This window comes from Ctenocephalides felis, unplaced genomic scaffold (genome assembly GCF_003426905.1).
Source record: "Ctenocephalides felis isolate EL2017-DRISC unplaced genomic scaffold, ASM342690v1 CF-g0.4_SCAFFOLD_01886, whole genome shotgun sequence".
Taxonomy (NCBI): domain Eukaryota; kingdom Metazoa; phylum Arthropoda; class Insecta; order Siphonaptera; family Pulicidae; genus Ctenocephalides; species Ctenocephalides felis.
In genome coordinates this window covers 69,028,856-69,047,497 of record NW_020538040.1, presented here as the reverse complement: position 1 = coordinate 69,047,497, position 18,642 = coordinate 69,028,856, and the positions used below count along the sequence as shown (strand labels likewise).

The window sequence follows — 18,642 nt, the reverse complement described above, 5'->3', positions numbered from 1 at the left end:
TTTTATGTTCAGTGACAGTTATTCAAAGTGACCTTTAATAAAATAACATCTAAAGCACAAAGTGAAATTGATCTATGGATATATGTTTTGTTCATTCAGTTTGAAATATTATATAAAAACAATATAAGCAAATAAATGTTTACTGTTTTTATATTTGTTTTTATATTTGACTAACATGGTTTACACAAAAACTGCGAAATTGTATAACGTTAGCAAAGCATTGTATAAAGTGAACAATTTTTTGCCGGTCAGTTGCACGAGATGGAAAACAGACAATTATTTCTGCCGAAAATCTGTAAATTCAGTTTTCAATTCCAATGTTTTTGTTGTTAATTCATGTCAATCGAAATTGTGTTATTCGAGCTTAAGGCATTACTCGACGCAAGGCAGTGACAAAGCAAATGAACAGACTAGGTTACCCACTTTGATGGAATTTCCAGAAATTATATGGCCATCAGTTATTAAAACTATAAGGAATTGGGTTCTAGCTAATTTAATAATTCGACCATATTTTGATAATGAATTTAATTTGCCAGACTTTGTTGCTGGATCCAAGCAAGCATTGCAGGTTTGAAAGTTTCATAAATTATTTTCATGAGTTTTAACTTTTTATCATAAATTTCTTGTCTGCTTGTAGACTATTTCTTCTAAACTTGCTGGTGAAGATATCAATGAATTGGAAGGTTTGGTTGCTTCAGATACACTGGCACAGTTGAGAAGAACTATTTCGTCAATGTCAGTTTCTCAGAGGCAACAGTTGGCAGTTGTGAAGGAAGATATTTATTTTTCTTTTCCATACCAGGTATTTATAAATACACATATTAAGATCTATATTTTACAAACTCAGTTGATAATATTTGGTGCAGATTGGAGTTATTTTTGATGAGAGTTCCAATTCAAGTCAGAGGAGATGGGTCGAAATTACAATGTGTTTCCATACATTGAAAGGCTTGAAGGATATGATGGAGCAGGGTCATAATCCTCCACTGAATATGGGGTAATTTTAAAATTTATAATGCCATAATTTCTATAATTATAAAAACATCTGAGGCTAAACATTTTTAAAAACAAACACTGGCTCATTAAAGTGTTACATATAGTTTTAAAAATTATTTTTGTTTGACATGTTTATTTATTTGTATGAATTTCAATTGATTAGTTAATATTTAATCAAAAAAATTTTACTTTTATGAAATTTTGGTGATGGCATATTTATCAAAATAATTTTTTTAATGAGAGATGGCGGTAGCCTCACTTCTAGTTTGGCTTAGAAATGCCAAAGCAAAGATTGTGATATCTATTATGCAAGTAGTACTTGTAGTATGCTTTCATATTATCTTCATAGAGTTTATACTTACTGTTTAGAGTGCCTGAAAGATGTTCGTGCTTTTTGTGGATTTAAACTTTTAATTCTTGTTTTTCGACAAAATTAAATGTAGGTGCTATCGAAAAAAAACGCATGCATTCTTTCAGAAGGATATGTTTCATCTATAATACTTACTGCTATTTAGTGAATTTGATTTAGTGTTCTGGATCGGTATTGATTGATGCAAATAACTGAAATACAAAAATTTGCAAATAACAGCATAATTTATTTTAATGATTACAGTTAATGAATGTTATTATATTTGGTTGTGTTTTAATTAAATTTTTTTAAAGTATTATTACGTTTGAAATTATTTTCAAATTGTTGTTGAGTGTTTCACTTCAAAGCACTCAAAATCTAAAATAACTTCAATTATTGGTAATATATCTTATGTTTATTTCTGATTCTCATTATGAAATCTTGTGGTCAACAAAAAATTATGTATGTACTCAAGCCACCGAAGGCATATGGGATTAGTAATTGGGGTACTGCCAAAATTATTTAGATCGTACAGTGCATTCAAAACACTATCTTAAATTATAGGCAATAAACGCATCTAAAATAACTAAATGCGTTTTAGTGATAAAATTCTATCATTTGTTTGTTCGCCAATTTTTTACAATATATCGAAATTTTTAAACAATATTATCTTTATTATATAAATTTTTGAACTTACACTAAACGTATTATATATATTAATTATGTGAACAGAACTTCATTAGTGAAAGTGAAAAGGAAAATCTGCTCAATCAAGAGTTGCAATGATTGTCGCATTTAGCATTATTTAATATTACTGCTTTTACTTTCCGTAATGTAATTTAAAATTTTATATAACTAATAGTAGGTACATTTAAAATAATCCAAGAATTTTCAAATAAAATCCACATTTCTTTCGCAGAAAATCTAATAATATTCTCATATTTTATTTCTAAATGAGACTGCCATAGAAATTTAAAGTTTATATAATGCTCAATATTGCTAGTTTAACTATTATATTTTAATTGCAACGGAATTACTATATCTTGCATAATTAGCTAATTACTATAATTTTGTGGAATCTGACATAATATAGCAATTTTCTTTTTCTTGTTTTGATTTATGCTTTTATATTAAGGTTCAGTGTCCATATATTATTATTAGCTATTGAAAACTATTATTATTATTTTTTTTTGCAAAATTTTCACCTAAATACTAAATAATGGTTTAGCGGCAGGCTTTCCTTATCTATGGTTTAGACATTTTATATTTAGGAAAATAATATTCCAGGAATGAAGTATATGATTAATAAATAATTATGGCAAAATTGTTTTTGATACACAATTCGCTACAAGATTTGTTTTTTTTTTATAGAAAAAGGAAACATACATAAAAATTGCAAGAACATTTTCGTATCTGCTGAATCAGGATCTTTATATTAGAAATCTATTAAATATGATATACAGTTTTAGAAATAGGAATATAATACAAGTCCTAATTACGTTACGTTAACTATTTTTAAATCTTGTTTCTGCAAAGTGTATAGTTTCTAGTCAATTGTCAAAAGTAAATAAAATATACAAAGTTAAATAGATCTGAATTTGTTTCCTAAGGATATCGTGAACCGATTTTATAATTTCATTCAGTTAAGAATTCATTTATTCGATTACTTTTTTTTTCAAATTCAAAATTTGTGCCGGTTTCTGAAACTTAAAAAACGATTCAATTGATATTGATTATCGTTAGCTTGATTAGTCATTAATAAAAACGGTATTGACGAAACTTTATGGCTACTATTTTTTTATTCAGCTATTTAGATAAATTATTGTTTATACAATTTTTTTGAATGCAAAAACTTCACTTATTATTTTTGTGGTCATTTTAGTTTGGTGACAATAATCATTTATTTTTAATGTGAAATAATAACTTTTGATATGAAATGTGTAATTGAATAAAGAATAATTAATATTAATAGAGTTTTTATTATTATTATTATTTACATTATATGTTATGAAAAGGTGAACGATCTTATTTTATGAAAGTTACTTGATCTTCTATTATGCTCGATTTTTTCATCGCGTACTGAAGTTGATAAGTATCGCGGTATTTTTGCCATACTTTTTCTGAAATAAAAAAAGATTTCAGTATTTGTTTTCACCAATACGACATGATAATATAAGTTAATATTTAGTTTATATAAAGTACCCAGGTAGTGAAACTAAGGTTAATTTTAATATTAATTTTTTGGTTGTATTTCTACATTTTTATTAAAATATATTATATTTCATTTTTCAAAAATAATCCCGATGTTTAGTGATTATCTTGAAGAAAAAAAAAACAGCAAAAATAACCATTTGACGATCACGAATGACATTACGATAATGAACATATGCATATAATGTTTGATTATAATTATAAAGATTTTTAAGAATAATAATTATTTTTTTATAAACTTTTTGGCTTCTCACCTTATTGTTAATTCTTAACTATTTTTATTATTTTCCGAAAAATATCAAACCTGATAATCTATGAAAAATTCAAATTTTTCAAAAAAAAATCCAATTATTGAAAAAAAGGTTTTTTAAAAAAAGTATTTTATTCATCTTATGTAGTTCACAATACGTAAAGTTTCAGTCATTTGTTTTCATCAGACACAGTGCTACTCACACCACTAGTTCTATTGGCCCGTTTAAATAGCTTTAACCCTTTCCACTCGGATGCCGCCGCTCCGGTGCCAAAATACATATAAATCTTGCAATTTGCGAGTGGAAAGGGTTAAACATGCTTTAAAGTTAATTTTTTAACTTCCCATAGCGCAAGTTACAGTAATCGCAAAAAAATCGAAAATGAAAATTTTTATATATCTTTACGTTTCAGAGGTTTCTGAGTATTTTGGCATACCTTAGAAAAAATGGATGTATGTGTGTGTGCGTGTGCGCGCGCGTGTGTGTGTGTGTGTTCTGATACAAATTTTCGTCGAGGATTTCGGGAACACGGATCAACCGATTTGAATAATTCAAAAAACATTCGATTTGTATTGATAAGGAGACGTGCTGATTAGTTTTTGGCGAAGGCAGGTCTAGCCGTTCTGAAGATACGGGGCAAAAAGTGCCAAAAACAGTAACTCAGTTTTTAAGAGAACGGAGCGTCCGATTTTAATAATTCAAAAAACATTTTACTTGTATTTTCATGAAGTTTCATTTGAAAACATTTTTTCAAATTTTCATGAAGGCAGGTCTAGCGGTTTCGGAGATCTAATGAAAAAAGTAAAAAAAAAATGCCATTTTGCGGTCAAAAATGATTATTAGACATATGCACATCAAATTATCAGATATTTTGTAGAGATTTTAACAATAAGTATATTTTTTTACATTTCTATGAGTTCCGTACCAATGGTTATCCGTTAGACGGCGGCGCGGCGCTTGCGCGCTATGACATTTCGTCTCTATGCAGTTCAAGCAGTACGATTGCTTTGAAAAAAAGTTTAAAATTTTCAAAGTATGATAAAATGAAGAAAACATTTTTCTCAAAAAAAAATTTCGTCTTCAAAAAAAAATTTTTTTTTTAAAAAAGTAATTTTTTGTCAAATTTATAGTTTCTCAAAAAACTAATTTTTTAGAAGTAAACTTTTTCAAAAATGTTAATCGTTTTTTAAAAAAATAATAATTTTTGGTACGGGAAGTTCCAGCAATTTGCCTTAAGGCACGATGCCATGCGCCCCACTAGTTCATTTTGTGTTTGCGTAAATAGCCTGCTGCTAAGAATAAAATTACTACATATATATACTTTTGACATTTTTACGTACCTCAGATATCAGTGCTGGAACTATTATAAATATAATAATTATAAAGAAAATACATATAATAAATTTTATTCTATTATTTTGCATTTAAGTTAGAAATATAATCTGTTTTTGTCAAGTTTGGAAATGCATTTTAAATGGATTAATTTTATTTTATGTGCAAACAAGATTACCGAAATAAAGATGAATCTTGAAATTGCAAGTTTAAGCATTGATACTGTTTTCAACATTTGCAGAAACGAGTCTTTTGGGTCCGTATAGTTTTAAAATCTTATTTCGCATTAATAGATTTTCTTTATGTGATGCATTAACAATAACAAAATTGATGTGCTTAAAATTAGTACCTAAATTATGTATTGGCTAAATATGATATTAACCCTTATCAGTTGCTAGATTTTCATACGTAATTTCCACTAGGTCACAGCTGGTCTCAATAAATATGCGAAATCACTTTTAATAAAAAAAATGCATTGGATATTTTTTATATATATTATACTTATTTTTTTTAACCACTTTCGAAATATTGTTGTCACGTCACAGGTGACTTCCGACCGGTAAGAGTTAATATGAAATTGGTCTGAAATATGAAATTTTAAACTTCTGCGTAAATTAACAGCATATATTTTTTAGATAAAAAGATAACTGCTAAACAATAAATATCAGTTGATAAAATTTAATAAAATTAAAGATTCAGTTAATAACGTAAAATAACCAAAAATAAAATAAATAGATAAAGTGCACTATTTGTTGATCATTAAATTTAGTCTAAATTTAGAAATTTTCTTTTTTCCGTGAAATTGAATAAAATATTAACTTTTTATATAAAGCATGTAAAGTTTGTTTATTTTAAATAATCACTGAAAAGGAAGATGCTAAGTTACGAAAGGCGTTCGATTAGTAAACATCAGTCCTAAAACATATACAATTTATAGTATAATATATCTCTATAATATAAACAAAAATTTATAGGTGGCCGCTCGCCAAAATTCAATGTGGTATTTGAAATAAACGCTGAACTTTTTGAGAGCTCTTTATTGTATTTAGTACATCGTTGGTGACAATTAAATTTATTGCATGAACTATAGTAAGTGCAAATAACAGTAAATAAACGATTATTATAACTATTAAAGTATAGTTATAATGTACTAAACGTACATGATACGAAATTTCCCATTTTCATAACGTGCGTAAATTTTGCTTTTCTCTTATTGTTAGTGCTAGTAATATTATTAGCGATTTTATAACTATGTATTGAGTAGATAGTACTTATATTTAATAGAAAAACTTTGAACTAGTTGTAGCAAAAAAAATATTTATGAAATTTTATTGTATCTTTTCCTTTTTAAGGGCTTCTATCATTTTTGCTTGAAAAAATTAACGTATGTTTGTAACTAAATAAATCTATTACAGTTGAGGCAGCTGTAAAAAATAACGGTAGTAAATAGAATGAAAAAAATAATAGTTGAGTTTTACTAAAAAATTATATTTTTCATTTAAATTATTATCGACACGTTTCTTAATTTTTGACATATATATATACACACACACACACACACACATATATATATATATATATATATATATATACACATGTGTGTATTTATATATTTGTTCTTCTAAACGTTTCGAACCCCATTTCGGCAAATTGTTTGAAAAAAAACACAGAAAGCATATTACTATTGCTTATTTAAATAAAGCACAGTACTTGATTAACAGTCATATTTGTGAACAAGAATAAAAATATAAAAAAAATAAATTAATATATAAATGAAAAGGAAGAATTGAAATTAAAATCAACAGTTGGTAATCGAAATTGATTTGTATATTTTACCAATTGAATAATCTGGGACTCAAAGTGTATTAAAGCTTATTATAATCCTTTTAGAAACATAACTCAGTTTTTTGTTTTATCTGGATGGATGCTTGTTAAAAAGCATAGAAAAACTTTGAACTAGTTGTAGCAAAAAAATATTTATAATTTTATTGTATCTTTTCCTTTTTAAGGGCTTCTATCATTTTTGCTTGAAAAAATTAACGTATGTTTGTAACTAAATAAATCTATTACAGTTGAGGCAGCTGTAAAAAATAACGGTAGTAAATAGAATGAAAAAAATAATAGTTGAGTTTTACTAAAAAATTATATTTTTCATTTAAATTATTATCGACACGTTTCTTAATTTTTGACATATATATACACACACACACACACATATATATATATATATATATATACACATGTGTGTATTTATATATTTGTTCTTCTAAACGTTTCGAACCCCATTTCGGCAAATTGTTTGAAAAAAAACACAGAAAGCATATTACTATTGCTTATTTAAATAAAGCACAGTACTTGATTAACAGTCATATTTGTGAACAAGAATAAAAATATAAAAAAAATAAATTAATATATAAATGAAAAGGAAGAATTGAAATTAAAATCAACAGTTGGTAATCGAAATTGATTTGTATATTTTACCAATTGAATAATCTGGGACTCAAAGTGTATTAAAGCTTATTATAATCCTTTTAGAAACATAACTGTTTTTTGTTTTATCTGGATGGATGCTTGTTAAAAAGCTTTATATACATAATATACACATACACACATACATACACACATACACGTACGCATACACATACATACATGTCTTTATTACTCTTATATATTAATGGGTTGCGTAATTAGAATTTGCTTGTATTTAACTTTGACTATTGCTTCTTTTAATGGTTTCTTCCCAATTTGCAGAATGCTGCCCGAATACACAGAGAAGATTTCAATTTGTAATTATCGCTTTCTGCGCGAGTTCACAAAAGGGGTGGAGTCCCAGTGGGTTGTGAACGTAGTGAACCATTTTAAACCTAATGCCCTCAATAAAGTGTAACAGACTGTTTGCGTTATTATAATTGTGCCGTTTGTATGCGTGTGTTTATTAGGTATGTTATAAATTGTTATACCATGTTGTATACCCTGTATAGTGCAATAAATTCTTGATTTGAAATTATTAAAGCGATTTTCATTCAAATTAGCCTGTACTGTTGATCAATATTATTGTATTAGAATAGGAGTGCGTACACTGACACGAATAATTCATTTATTTTTATGAATAAATATTTATTCTGTTTATTTTTTGCTGCTTTATTATGGCATATGCAGTTTTTTTTTACTGTGTGCCAATATTTTGACACCACATATGGAACAATGTACGGACATGGTTAATTCACCAAGACACCGATACACTCACAATCAGTGAAGAAATTAAAAAGAGTGCCCTTAATTTCAAGAGTAAAATTGACCATCATCCAAACGAGCTGATAGCAAGTCTTTACAACACCACACATAAGATTAAAAAGAATACAATTAATAGATTAACAATAATCACAAATTTATAGATTAACATTAATCAATAATAAGTTGTTCTACCATATTATTTAAAACAGGTGTGTGTATGTATGTGTATATGTAGTCTGTGTAATGTACTTTGTTTATAATTGTATGTATATTTGAGTTTCTTTTTTTTCTCTTTATTATACCAAAATTGAAATATAATTTAGTACATTAATAAAAGGTGAACCACTGGGTTTTCCTTTTAAAATTTAATATGTTATTTGTCAAACTAATTACTCAATGTCTTTCTATTTAGACAGATTGTAATTTATAAGAAAAAAAACATATGGAACAATTTCGTGATTTTTGAATGATATTTAAAGAAATTTCTTTTAGCTGAATGATGAGACACATCTAGTCTCGAAACGTATAAAAAATTAAAATAAACTTTCTACATTCGACGCATTGGCTGTTTTATTCATTTCAATATTTTTCAACGTCGAACAAAAAATCCTCAAGAATATATATATATATATATATATATATATATAATAGCTGACCCGGCAACGTTGTTTAGTCATACAAAATATTAGTGTGATGTATATGTGAAAGGGTCTGCTAATACAAATTGCATATTTGGAACTACAACGCATGCCACATATAAATGTTTCTGGGCCTTATGTATAAGTCATGGCAACTTTATCTGAAACTCATTTCATTTAAATTCAAATGGCATATTTAAATATTCTAGATTTAGATATATTATTGCCGCGCTTTACATTAATTCATTCATTTTTAATTTTTAATTACAAAGCGGAATCCGAACATTCATTTTATATCGTATATATATAGTGAATACTCAATAATTATTTAAGATAAAAAGGCTAGGAAACGACAGAAATTATAAGTTTTTTGTTATTACGTAGAAGAAAAACTATATCGGACATCTTGTAGTTTTTTTTTAATCAATTTATTTTTCTTTGACCCCCAATTTTGACTTCAGATTCGTGCTTTGCGGTAAAAACTTCATTGGAAAACGTATCCCGCACTCTCACTACAAACATTTTTTTGTCACCTGTGTAATATAGTTGTAGTTGAAGGATTTAATTGCTATTATAAGAATGGATTTTGAAAAACAAACCACGCAATCGATTTATTCTAGGACTTTGTCACGTCTTATATTATGCATTGTGGATAGCCCACATTTTATTTTGATTTTATATCTTAATTTTGACTCATTAATCTTTATTCACTTATTATTAGTTTCGATTGAAAGAAAATAACGCGAAGTTTAATGAATAGAAAAGAAAAAAATGATTTAAATAAGAGAATAGGGATTTCTTGTTCGATTTTTAAACTTGATTTAATTATTTATATCAGAACTTAGTGTATTTTGTTACCCCCAGATAAACAATATTGCGCGAATCGTGCCGAGCGCAACCCGCGCTCCTTGCCAGACTTGGATATTTTTTCACGTGAATGTGCTCCTTCGCTAGAATTCAATGATATTTTTGGTAATATATATAAGAATATCCTGTAGGTTTCCGGACGACGCATAAAAGAACATACTAGTGGTGCATGGCATCGTGCCTTAAGACAAATTACTGGAACTTTCCGTACCAAAATTAAAGTTTTCAAAAAAGATTCAATTTCTTAAAAAAAATTGAAAAAAGGGATTTTTGAGATTTTTACAATTTTTGAAAAAAAAGTACCTTTTTCGGATGAAATAATTAAAATTTCTTGAATTAGTTGCTGGTCATATTACATAACACAATTGGAAATTGATATTAGATTTCTTATTTCTCAAATATAAAACTGTAGTATAAAAAATAGGCATTCCGGATATTGGATATATAAAAATCACGTTAAGTAATAATACTTTGTGCTTTCTATATATAACTCTCTTAACTGGTTGAAAACTCATTCCGAACGCTTTCGGTTTTCATGAAAATACCAAGTATGCGCGCCCGCGTATCATCTTTACCCTCTACATCTGATGTTGGTGTCAATTATTTTGCGCGGAAAAATGCGATGTAGGCAATATTGGAGTATTCATATATATCATCGTGATAAAAATTGCTCTGACAGACGCACTGAGATTAAACGTAAAGCGCTTGCGTGACGTCTTAGTTTAGTAAACAACCCCTCTCTCAATTATCATAGCCCATTTGTCGAGATTTGCACAGAAATGCGCCACATTCAAATAACATATAGTGAAGATATTTTGTACTCTAGAATATCCAATATTTATCGAATAAAAAAACTATATATTTACGGTTTGCTATAAACTTCCTCAACAATATGAAACTAGTGGTGCTAGCATTGTACCTTAAGGCCTTTTCATTTCCATCCAAACAAACATCAGGTTAATATTAATAATAATATTAATAATAAATAATAATATTAATTTTTTGAGAAATTTGAATTTAAAAACACATGATAATATAATCGAAAAATTATCATCAACAGCAATTATTATTTTTTCGGGTTTGGTTTTTGTTCATATAAAAAATATTGTGCAAATGTTACATAACATTATTATTAGTTCGATAAATCGATATACATACGTACAATTATCACCTTTGACCACCATTTGACCATTTTTGCACTTTATTCTCCGTATCTCCGAAATCGCTGAATCTGTTTACCCAAAAACTGAAACCTTTTGAATTAAGTTACATATTTTTTCGTCCATGTTTTCGGGCGCACGGATTAACCGATTTGAATGGTTCAAAAGCATTCGATTCCTATTGATAGGGAAATGTGCTGATTAGAGTTTGGCAAAGGCAGATCCAGCCATTACGGAGATACAGAGCAAAGAGTGCAGAAAATAGAAATCGAGTATTTGTGAATACTGAGCATCCGATTTGAATTATCTAAAAATAATTATATAATTTTTCAATCAGGATTTCGAGAAAACATCCGAATGTTTAACACGTTCACGCCGACGTGGGCCACTGGTGACCCACATTTCGAATAAACACGCGCCGCCTCACAGCAAAACACCAAAATTTTGACCCCGGCGTGAACATGTTAATAAAGCAACAAATTATTTCTATCTAAAACTCCGATCGGAATGGTCGGCCGACAACCTGTTAACTTAGGATTATCAACAAAAAACAAATCTTATAAAGTAATATGATAAAAAAAATTTCATAATATAAAAAAAAAATGGGACAATTTTGCATGAGAAGTAATTTGTTCATCAACATAAGACCCAAGATGTGGAGGCGTCGCGATTTATTATTTATTAAAGTTATTAATTTATTAGTTATTAGTTCTGTGCCATACATTTGCAAGTTGATGCTGCATTACGTGTATTATATTATATTACTTATTTAGGAAACTGACAACCAGCAAATGTTCAAAACTCGCGGTACATATTAGTAAAGGTAGGTAGTGTGAGTGGTGTTCTGGATTTTAACAGCTGTTGGCCCGAAAAAACATCATTAGGTAATTCTCCTCTTGAAAATTTTCCTCGTTATGACAGCATTAAGACCAATTCTTATTTAAAAAAACGATGCCTGATATTAGTTTAACAATTTAGTGTTCAATTTCAGATGCTATGTCAAATTGGCTAATGACGAAGCAGTCGATTATTAATATATTAATACAGAATGATCTTGTTTTTAATAGATGTACCAATACGCGTTACATTTATTGATTTCATTCATTACACATAGGATCTATCATTTATTAGAAATAAATCTTTTTCGTACTAAACATGCTGAATGAATGAATTTTATATTATTGTATATAGTCTAGTTTAGTGAGAGAGGGATAATTGCATACTATTAAGAGATTTACAAATGTAGAAATGCAGTAATAGCATTTCTTTCTTCAATTGAATATAAAGATTGACTGACAGATTCTAATAAACTTTAGTAGTTGAATAGTATTAATTTTTATTTTATGTAATATTGAAAATATAATAATTTCAATATAATTTCATTATATTCGATCTTAATGTCAGAGAAATTTATTTGTATAGAATATACTTGTTATATGTTCTTGTAAATAAATAGTTATTTGCCAATTCTTTAAGATATTTTAAAGTTAACTACCTTATAATATGAAATAATAATAAATATTGCACAGGTCCACAAAAAAGTTGTCTGTGCTCTAGATGCGACACATAAGTTTTCTAATGCATTTTTGACCGTTGAACACGAATCTGAAGTCAAAATTAGGTGTCAAACTGCAAACAAGGGAGAAAAATAGAAAAAATCTTCGAACTAGAAATTTTTCTGAATGATAATTAAAATATTATAATTTTTGCAACTCTTTTTCCATCTTTATTGAGTGCAAACATGCATAGTATTAAAATCCCTTTAAAAAACTAATAACTTGATATACATATGTCAAATGCTGATGATTGTTCAGGAATGGGTGGCTTCAGAAATTATCAAAATTGATGTGCATTGAAGTAATTTAAGCAGTTTTTATTGGAATTATTTTTTTATGATTTGTGGTAATTTTAGTTATTTTTTTCGTCATATATGTTACCTGGCCAACGTTTTTTATTCCGAAATCTACTTCATAATTTGCACTCCGTACATATTTTTTAACAGACATAACATTTACAAGTATTAAAAATGGGTTTCCTTATTTTATTCCATTTATTTTGTACATATATATTTTTTATATTATAATCTACAAAGTGAAACAATGCGATGCAAGTCATTGTTTAAGTTTAATACACCATATTTTACGTACATTTCGAAAAATTTCAAATACTATCTTTTCGCAATTTAATTCAAATATGAAAAATATAGGTACTATTCGCTGATGATAAATATTCTTATCCATAATCTATATAAAATTTATTTTTATTTATATTTAATAAGTAAAGCTCTGTCATAAAGCAAAATGATTTACGTAATAACATGTATTTCACTAACAATAAGATATAAAATATATATTATAAAAGTATTTATAAAATACTATTTTAAGTTTAACTACGTTCATTGGTGATTTTAGTATTTTAAATTTTATAATCGTACTGTACATTTACTAAAAATTTAAATCCTTTTTTTGAAATGTAAAAAAAATTCTATCAATCAACTAGTTTCAAATAAACGAATAAACTTCAAATAAACTTTCAAATAAATCAATTAATCGGAAAAACTTACAAGTATTGAAATTTTTATAAGACACACGCCCAAGACTGAAAATCCAATTACTAATATCTCATAGATAAAGAATAGATAAGTCAATGAAAAAAAAATTATTCTGATATTTGATTGTAATAATCCATAATTAGTTTTGACATATCGCTATCGAAATTTTGTTCGGTATGCGATGTGAAAATAAATATTAGATTAATGCATTGACAGAAAACAATAATATTTATTGCTTATAATTTCATTACAATAAATTTGATGTCGATATATTTTTTAAAAATAAAACGTTATATGAACATTTTTGTCGATTTATTTAATATAGTAAGTATTACATAACGTTTTTATTTTTAAAATGCTATAATAAATTTATTTTAGAATCTTATAATAATATATCTTATTATCTTCAAACCTTATATTTAATGGTAAATTCGATCGTTCATTCAAAATGTAGATTTTGTGAAAAAGTACTTATGAACTATTACATACGATAATACAAATGCAACAAAATGAAAGCGTAAATTTATAATTATCAAGCGTAGATATATAATATCTAAACCGGGCACAAGCAATTGGTTTACGAACGCTTCATCTTGAGCACTGTAACTTATGTAAGCATCAAACAATCTGTCTTTATCACCATCTTCGTCAAAAGGCGCGTTATTGTACCCACAGAAACCGCAAATCCAAGAGCGGAGTTTTCTACGGTAGCAAAACGCCCCGCACAATATTCCTATAAAACCTATTACTGCACATGTAGTGGTTAGAAGTAATGGGAATAAATCATCACCCTGATTATGCAATATGGCCGTTCTTTCTCCTGATGATGCAGTGCACGAAGTGACATTTCCAGCTTCTAATAATTTTGTAAAATTGTTATAAGCGCAGGAAATTTTATCAGCATCTTTAATCCTGCCAACATTTGCTTGAATGTATGTACGAAAACGTCTTAAAAATTTACAATCACATGTCCACGGATTTTTTGATAATCCTATGTTAACTAATTGATGATTTAACGTCAATTGCCAAGCGTTAAAACTAGTGAGATGATTATTTTCTAAGCGCAATATTTCGAGATTTTTTAATTCAACAAATGTTCTGTTATCAATATATAACAATTTATTACTTTGCAAGAAGAGTTCTCGTAGACTTTCTAATGTGGAGAATTCAAATCCTACTAGTTTTCTAATTTTATTATCTTCTAAGTGTAGAATGGCTAATCTTTTCAAACCGCTGAACGTGTGGTTATAAACGGCAACAACATTTGAATCATTCACATACAAAATTTTCAAATTTTTTCGTCCAATAAATGAATGACTGGACAGTTCACCAAAATCATTACCGTCCAAATGTACCTCCGTTGCATCCATCGGAATTCCAGACGGCATGCCTGCATAGCCAGCCCCGGAACAATCCACAACATTTGCCGACCAAGACTGATCGTGGTAGCACGTGCAGCGATCTGGACAAGTCATTTCACAATCGCAAGCGTCGAAGTCACAACAATGGCACAAAGCAAAGCAGTGTGTCTTATAGGCACAAATGAAATCAGACGGTTCTGCCTCTAATAACAATACATAAATACGATCTTTATTATAGAGCAACTTGCAATAAATATTATCTATATCCATAACTTTCGGATACTGGCGTAAGTAATTTAATTGGTTAATTCGTTGAAGCCATTCCAAAGTGCAATCGCACTTAAATGGATTTCCTCCGATATAAAATTCCGGTAACTTTGCGTCTTCCGGTACGGGAGCAATGCGCAATGCATTTATATCTAAGCTCGTTATTTGGTTCGCGTAAAGATCTACTCGGGTCAAATTAGTTTTCCACAGAAAAGTATGAGATTCTACAGTTTTTATAGCATTATCATTTAAGAATAGAAGTTCAATACTATTCGGTAATGAAGCTATGGTAATAGTAGTGAGTTGATTATAACTTGCATCTAATGTTTGCAGTGATAAAGAATTTTCCAAATTATGTATATTGGAAAGTTCAGTCAATTTATTTCTATGTAAATCTAACCACTGTAATCCTTTAGGCACTTGTGAGTAATCGAAATGTTCTAAACGGTTGTCGGAAATATTCAACCATAACAATGCAGGCATGTCTGTGAATAGGCCTTCGATATCTGTTAACTGATTTGCATCTAAACGAATTGCTTGTAAATTCAAATTGGTCTCGAATGCATCTATTTCAACTTTTCGAATCTTGTTCCGTGCGAGATTGAGAATTTGTAACGATGGTAGTTCTCTAAATACAGTATTACTTACGTTTTCTATAATGTTGCTTATCAAACGTAGGCCGTAAAGGTTGCTCATGCCCTTAAATCCAGGTTCCTCAAGATTTTTTATCGTGTTCTCTCCAAGGTCTACGGTTTGCAAGAGTCGCATGTCTGTAAGAGCTATAGGTACATTTTCCAATTTATTTCCATTAAGGTTAAGATCTTGCAGAGTGCTGCAATTACGAAATGCTTGAGGATGAACGTCTTTAAGCGCGTTATTATCTAGTGCCAATAGGGATAACACGTACAGACCATTGAGTGAATATGCATCTAAGTATTTTAAATTATTGTGCGATAATAACAATGTATGCAGATTGTTCATAGGAGCGAAAGCATTTTCAGGTATGCTTTCTAAAAAGTTATGTCGTAAATTTAAAATTTGTAATGTATATAAATCTGTAAAGAAATCGGGTTCTAATTTTGAAATTTTATTTTTTGATAAATTTAATAATACCAAGCGAATCAATCCTGCAAACGTATTTTTATCAATCCAAGCACTTGTTAATTGATTTATTGATAAATCAAGAGCTTGTAACTGTTTTAAACCTGCAAATAAACCAGGTGCCAAAATGCTTATCGAGTTATTTTGTAAATAAATTTCTTGAATGTAACTAGAGGCATCAGAAAATAATTCAGAAGGCAAGGCGACGACCTTGTTACTTGATAAATCGAATATTTTTAAAGTTTTCACTCCGTCTAAAGCTTTATCAGCAACGACAGATATTTCATTATTGTGCAGTCGCAATTCTTGAAGTCTTCGTAAAGTACCGAAACCATGTGCTGGCAATAATACGAAATGGTTGAATGAAGCGTCCAAGGATTGAACATCTGATGCACATTTTGGAGCCACTGAATCTTTCTGAGGTCGTTGCCTGAAACCGATATCTCCAATATCCTGCAAGCGATTGTGACTAACGTTTAAGGAAGATAAAGCTGCTAGCGGACAAAATAGGTTCTCCGGAAAATTCCATATATTATTTTGACTAAGATCTAATCGTTCTAATTGTTTAACAGGCGAAAGGCTACCGGAGTCTATTTCTAAACTTAGCGGTTCTAGATCGGTGTTTCTTGTTTTCAGTGTGAAGTTGCGCAGATCGCGCAAACCTTCTAGTGCACCAGCTGACCATTTACCTAATTTGCAATTCAGCAAAGTCAACTCTCTCAAACGAGTCAAGTGTATGAAACCACGTTCGTCTAAAGAACTTTTTGCAAGTATTGTGTCACTGCATTCTATATGGAGCGATGTGGTATACTCTGAAGGGATAACGCTAAAATTTGTCGTATCTATTTCGCTGTTTATCGTTCGTAATTTGCATATCAGTGCGACTTCGTCGGAACTCTGAGGTTCCCGTAGCCACCACTGGCAGTCTTCGGGTGCCTCATAGCGTATTGATAATTCATCTGTTAATATTGAACCAACGAACCAACTGGTAACTAGCACGAGCGAAATGTTAATAATAACACGTTGTTCCTTCATTGTATCGAATAGTTATGATTGCACATAAATTAACATTTTTAATACACAATTTGAATATGTATTAAATATAATAATTAAATGCAAATTTCGTTCACGCATGCTTTTTATCTTTCAATTAAAAGTAACGTTAGCAGTGTTTTCTTAAAACCGAAATTTTGTTACGAATTAAATGCATAATTTGATATTATTTTGAAACCCCGATTTTATATGCGTTTCGCACTTAATAACTATTATTGCACATTGAACCTATATAATGATTTCAAAAACATGTTTTGTGATTACAACCTACATATTTTTAATTAGCACTAAACCAACATTTAGGATATATTACGGTATTAACAGCTGTCATTATATTTCATGTTTAACTAGCTTCCTATAAAATGTACGATTTTAATATGTTTCACGTATGTTTTGTGCGAACCAAAAAAATGTTTAATTTGTCTCATTTCTGAAGTTGCACTAACCGATCACTATTATCGAGTTTATATTCCAATTATCACATAATTCACAACTGTCACTATCGTCAAGCATCACAGTACCCAATCCGAGATAATCCGAGCTTAACAAATACGTATAATATCTAAACGAATCCAAAATAGAGAGTCTGAACGATTAGTTTATATTATCATTGAGAACGTTGCTTTAACTCTACTTAAACATTTGTACAAGTGCAATAAAATCGTCGAATGACTATACCCGTATTCGATTAATTGCCACATTTTATTTCGAATATATTTCACAAAGCGCAAGATACACCCCGTGGGGTAAGCGAACTCAGTACCGCGAAATCCAGCTAAAGGGAACTAAAGAAAGCACCCCTAGTCGATGACAGACGCTACGGAGTAGGCATGCGCGTCTGCCCTCTCGCTCCTACGTTGCCCGTCGCGTTTGACACATTGCAAATGGACTGCAAGGGCGCCACACTGCCGTGATTTATAATTTAAGGGAAGGATATCGGGACGAAGGATACCGGGGCATGTACAACATCACAACATCATGCAGCCAAACCTCTCATATTACACATACGAATCATACGATGCGATCAAAACATCATATTTCATCATTCATGATCACATCATTATTGATGATCCGAATATATAATATTTACTAACAATAAGCGTCTTTCACTTACGACGAAATTTCTTTCCTTTATTAAATAATCAATAAAAAGAAGTACATAAAAATAACAGTGCGACAACTTCCATATCAATTATTCTGTATTTGTACCATGAAATCATTCTACTTTATTTTTGGACGTATTTGTTGTTGATACGTGATACTATAATAAT

At 29.2% G+C, this 18,642-nt stretch overlaps 2 protein-coding genes across 2 annotated transcripts; one reads left to right on the top strand and one right to left on the bottom strand.

Annotated features, from left to right (window-relative positions):
- Positions 1-175: 175 nt before the first annotated feature.
- Positions 176-1,001, top strand: LOC113375270. Its single transcript, XM_026615212.1, has 3 exons — positions 176-568; positions 638-802; positions 867-1,001. Exons 1-3 carry the CDS (start codon positions 176-178, stop codon positions 999-1,001), a joined length of 693 nt encoding a protein of 230 aa, XP_026470997.1.
- A 3,869-nt stretch (positions 1,002-4,870) lies between these two features.
- On the bottom strand, positions 4,871-17,353 carry LOC113375269 (toll-like receptor 6; the record flags this gene model as incomplete). The annotated part of the gene is given in 2 exon segments (XM_026615211.1): positions 4,871-4,921; positions 14,075-17,353. Coding segments are annotated over 2 exon segments (3,330 nt in total), but the record flags the coding sequence as incomplete, so codon positions are not given.
- Between the last annotated feature and the right edge of the window lie 1,289 nt (positions 17,354-18,642).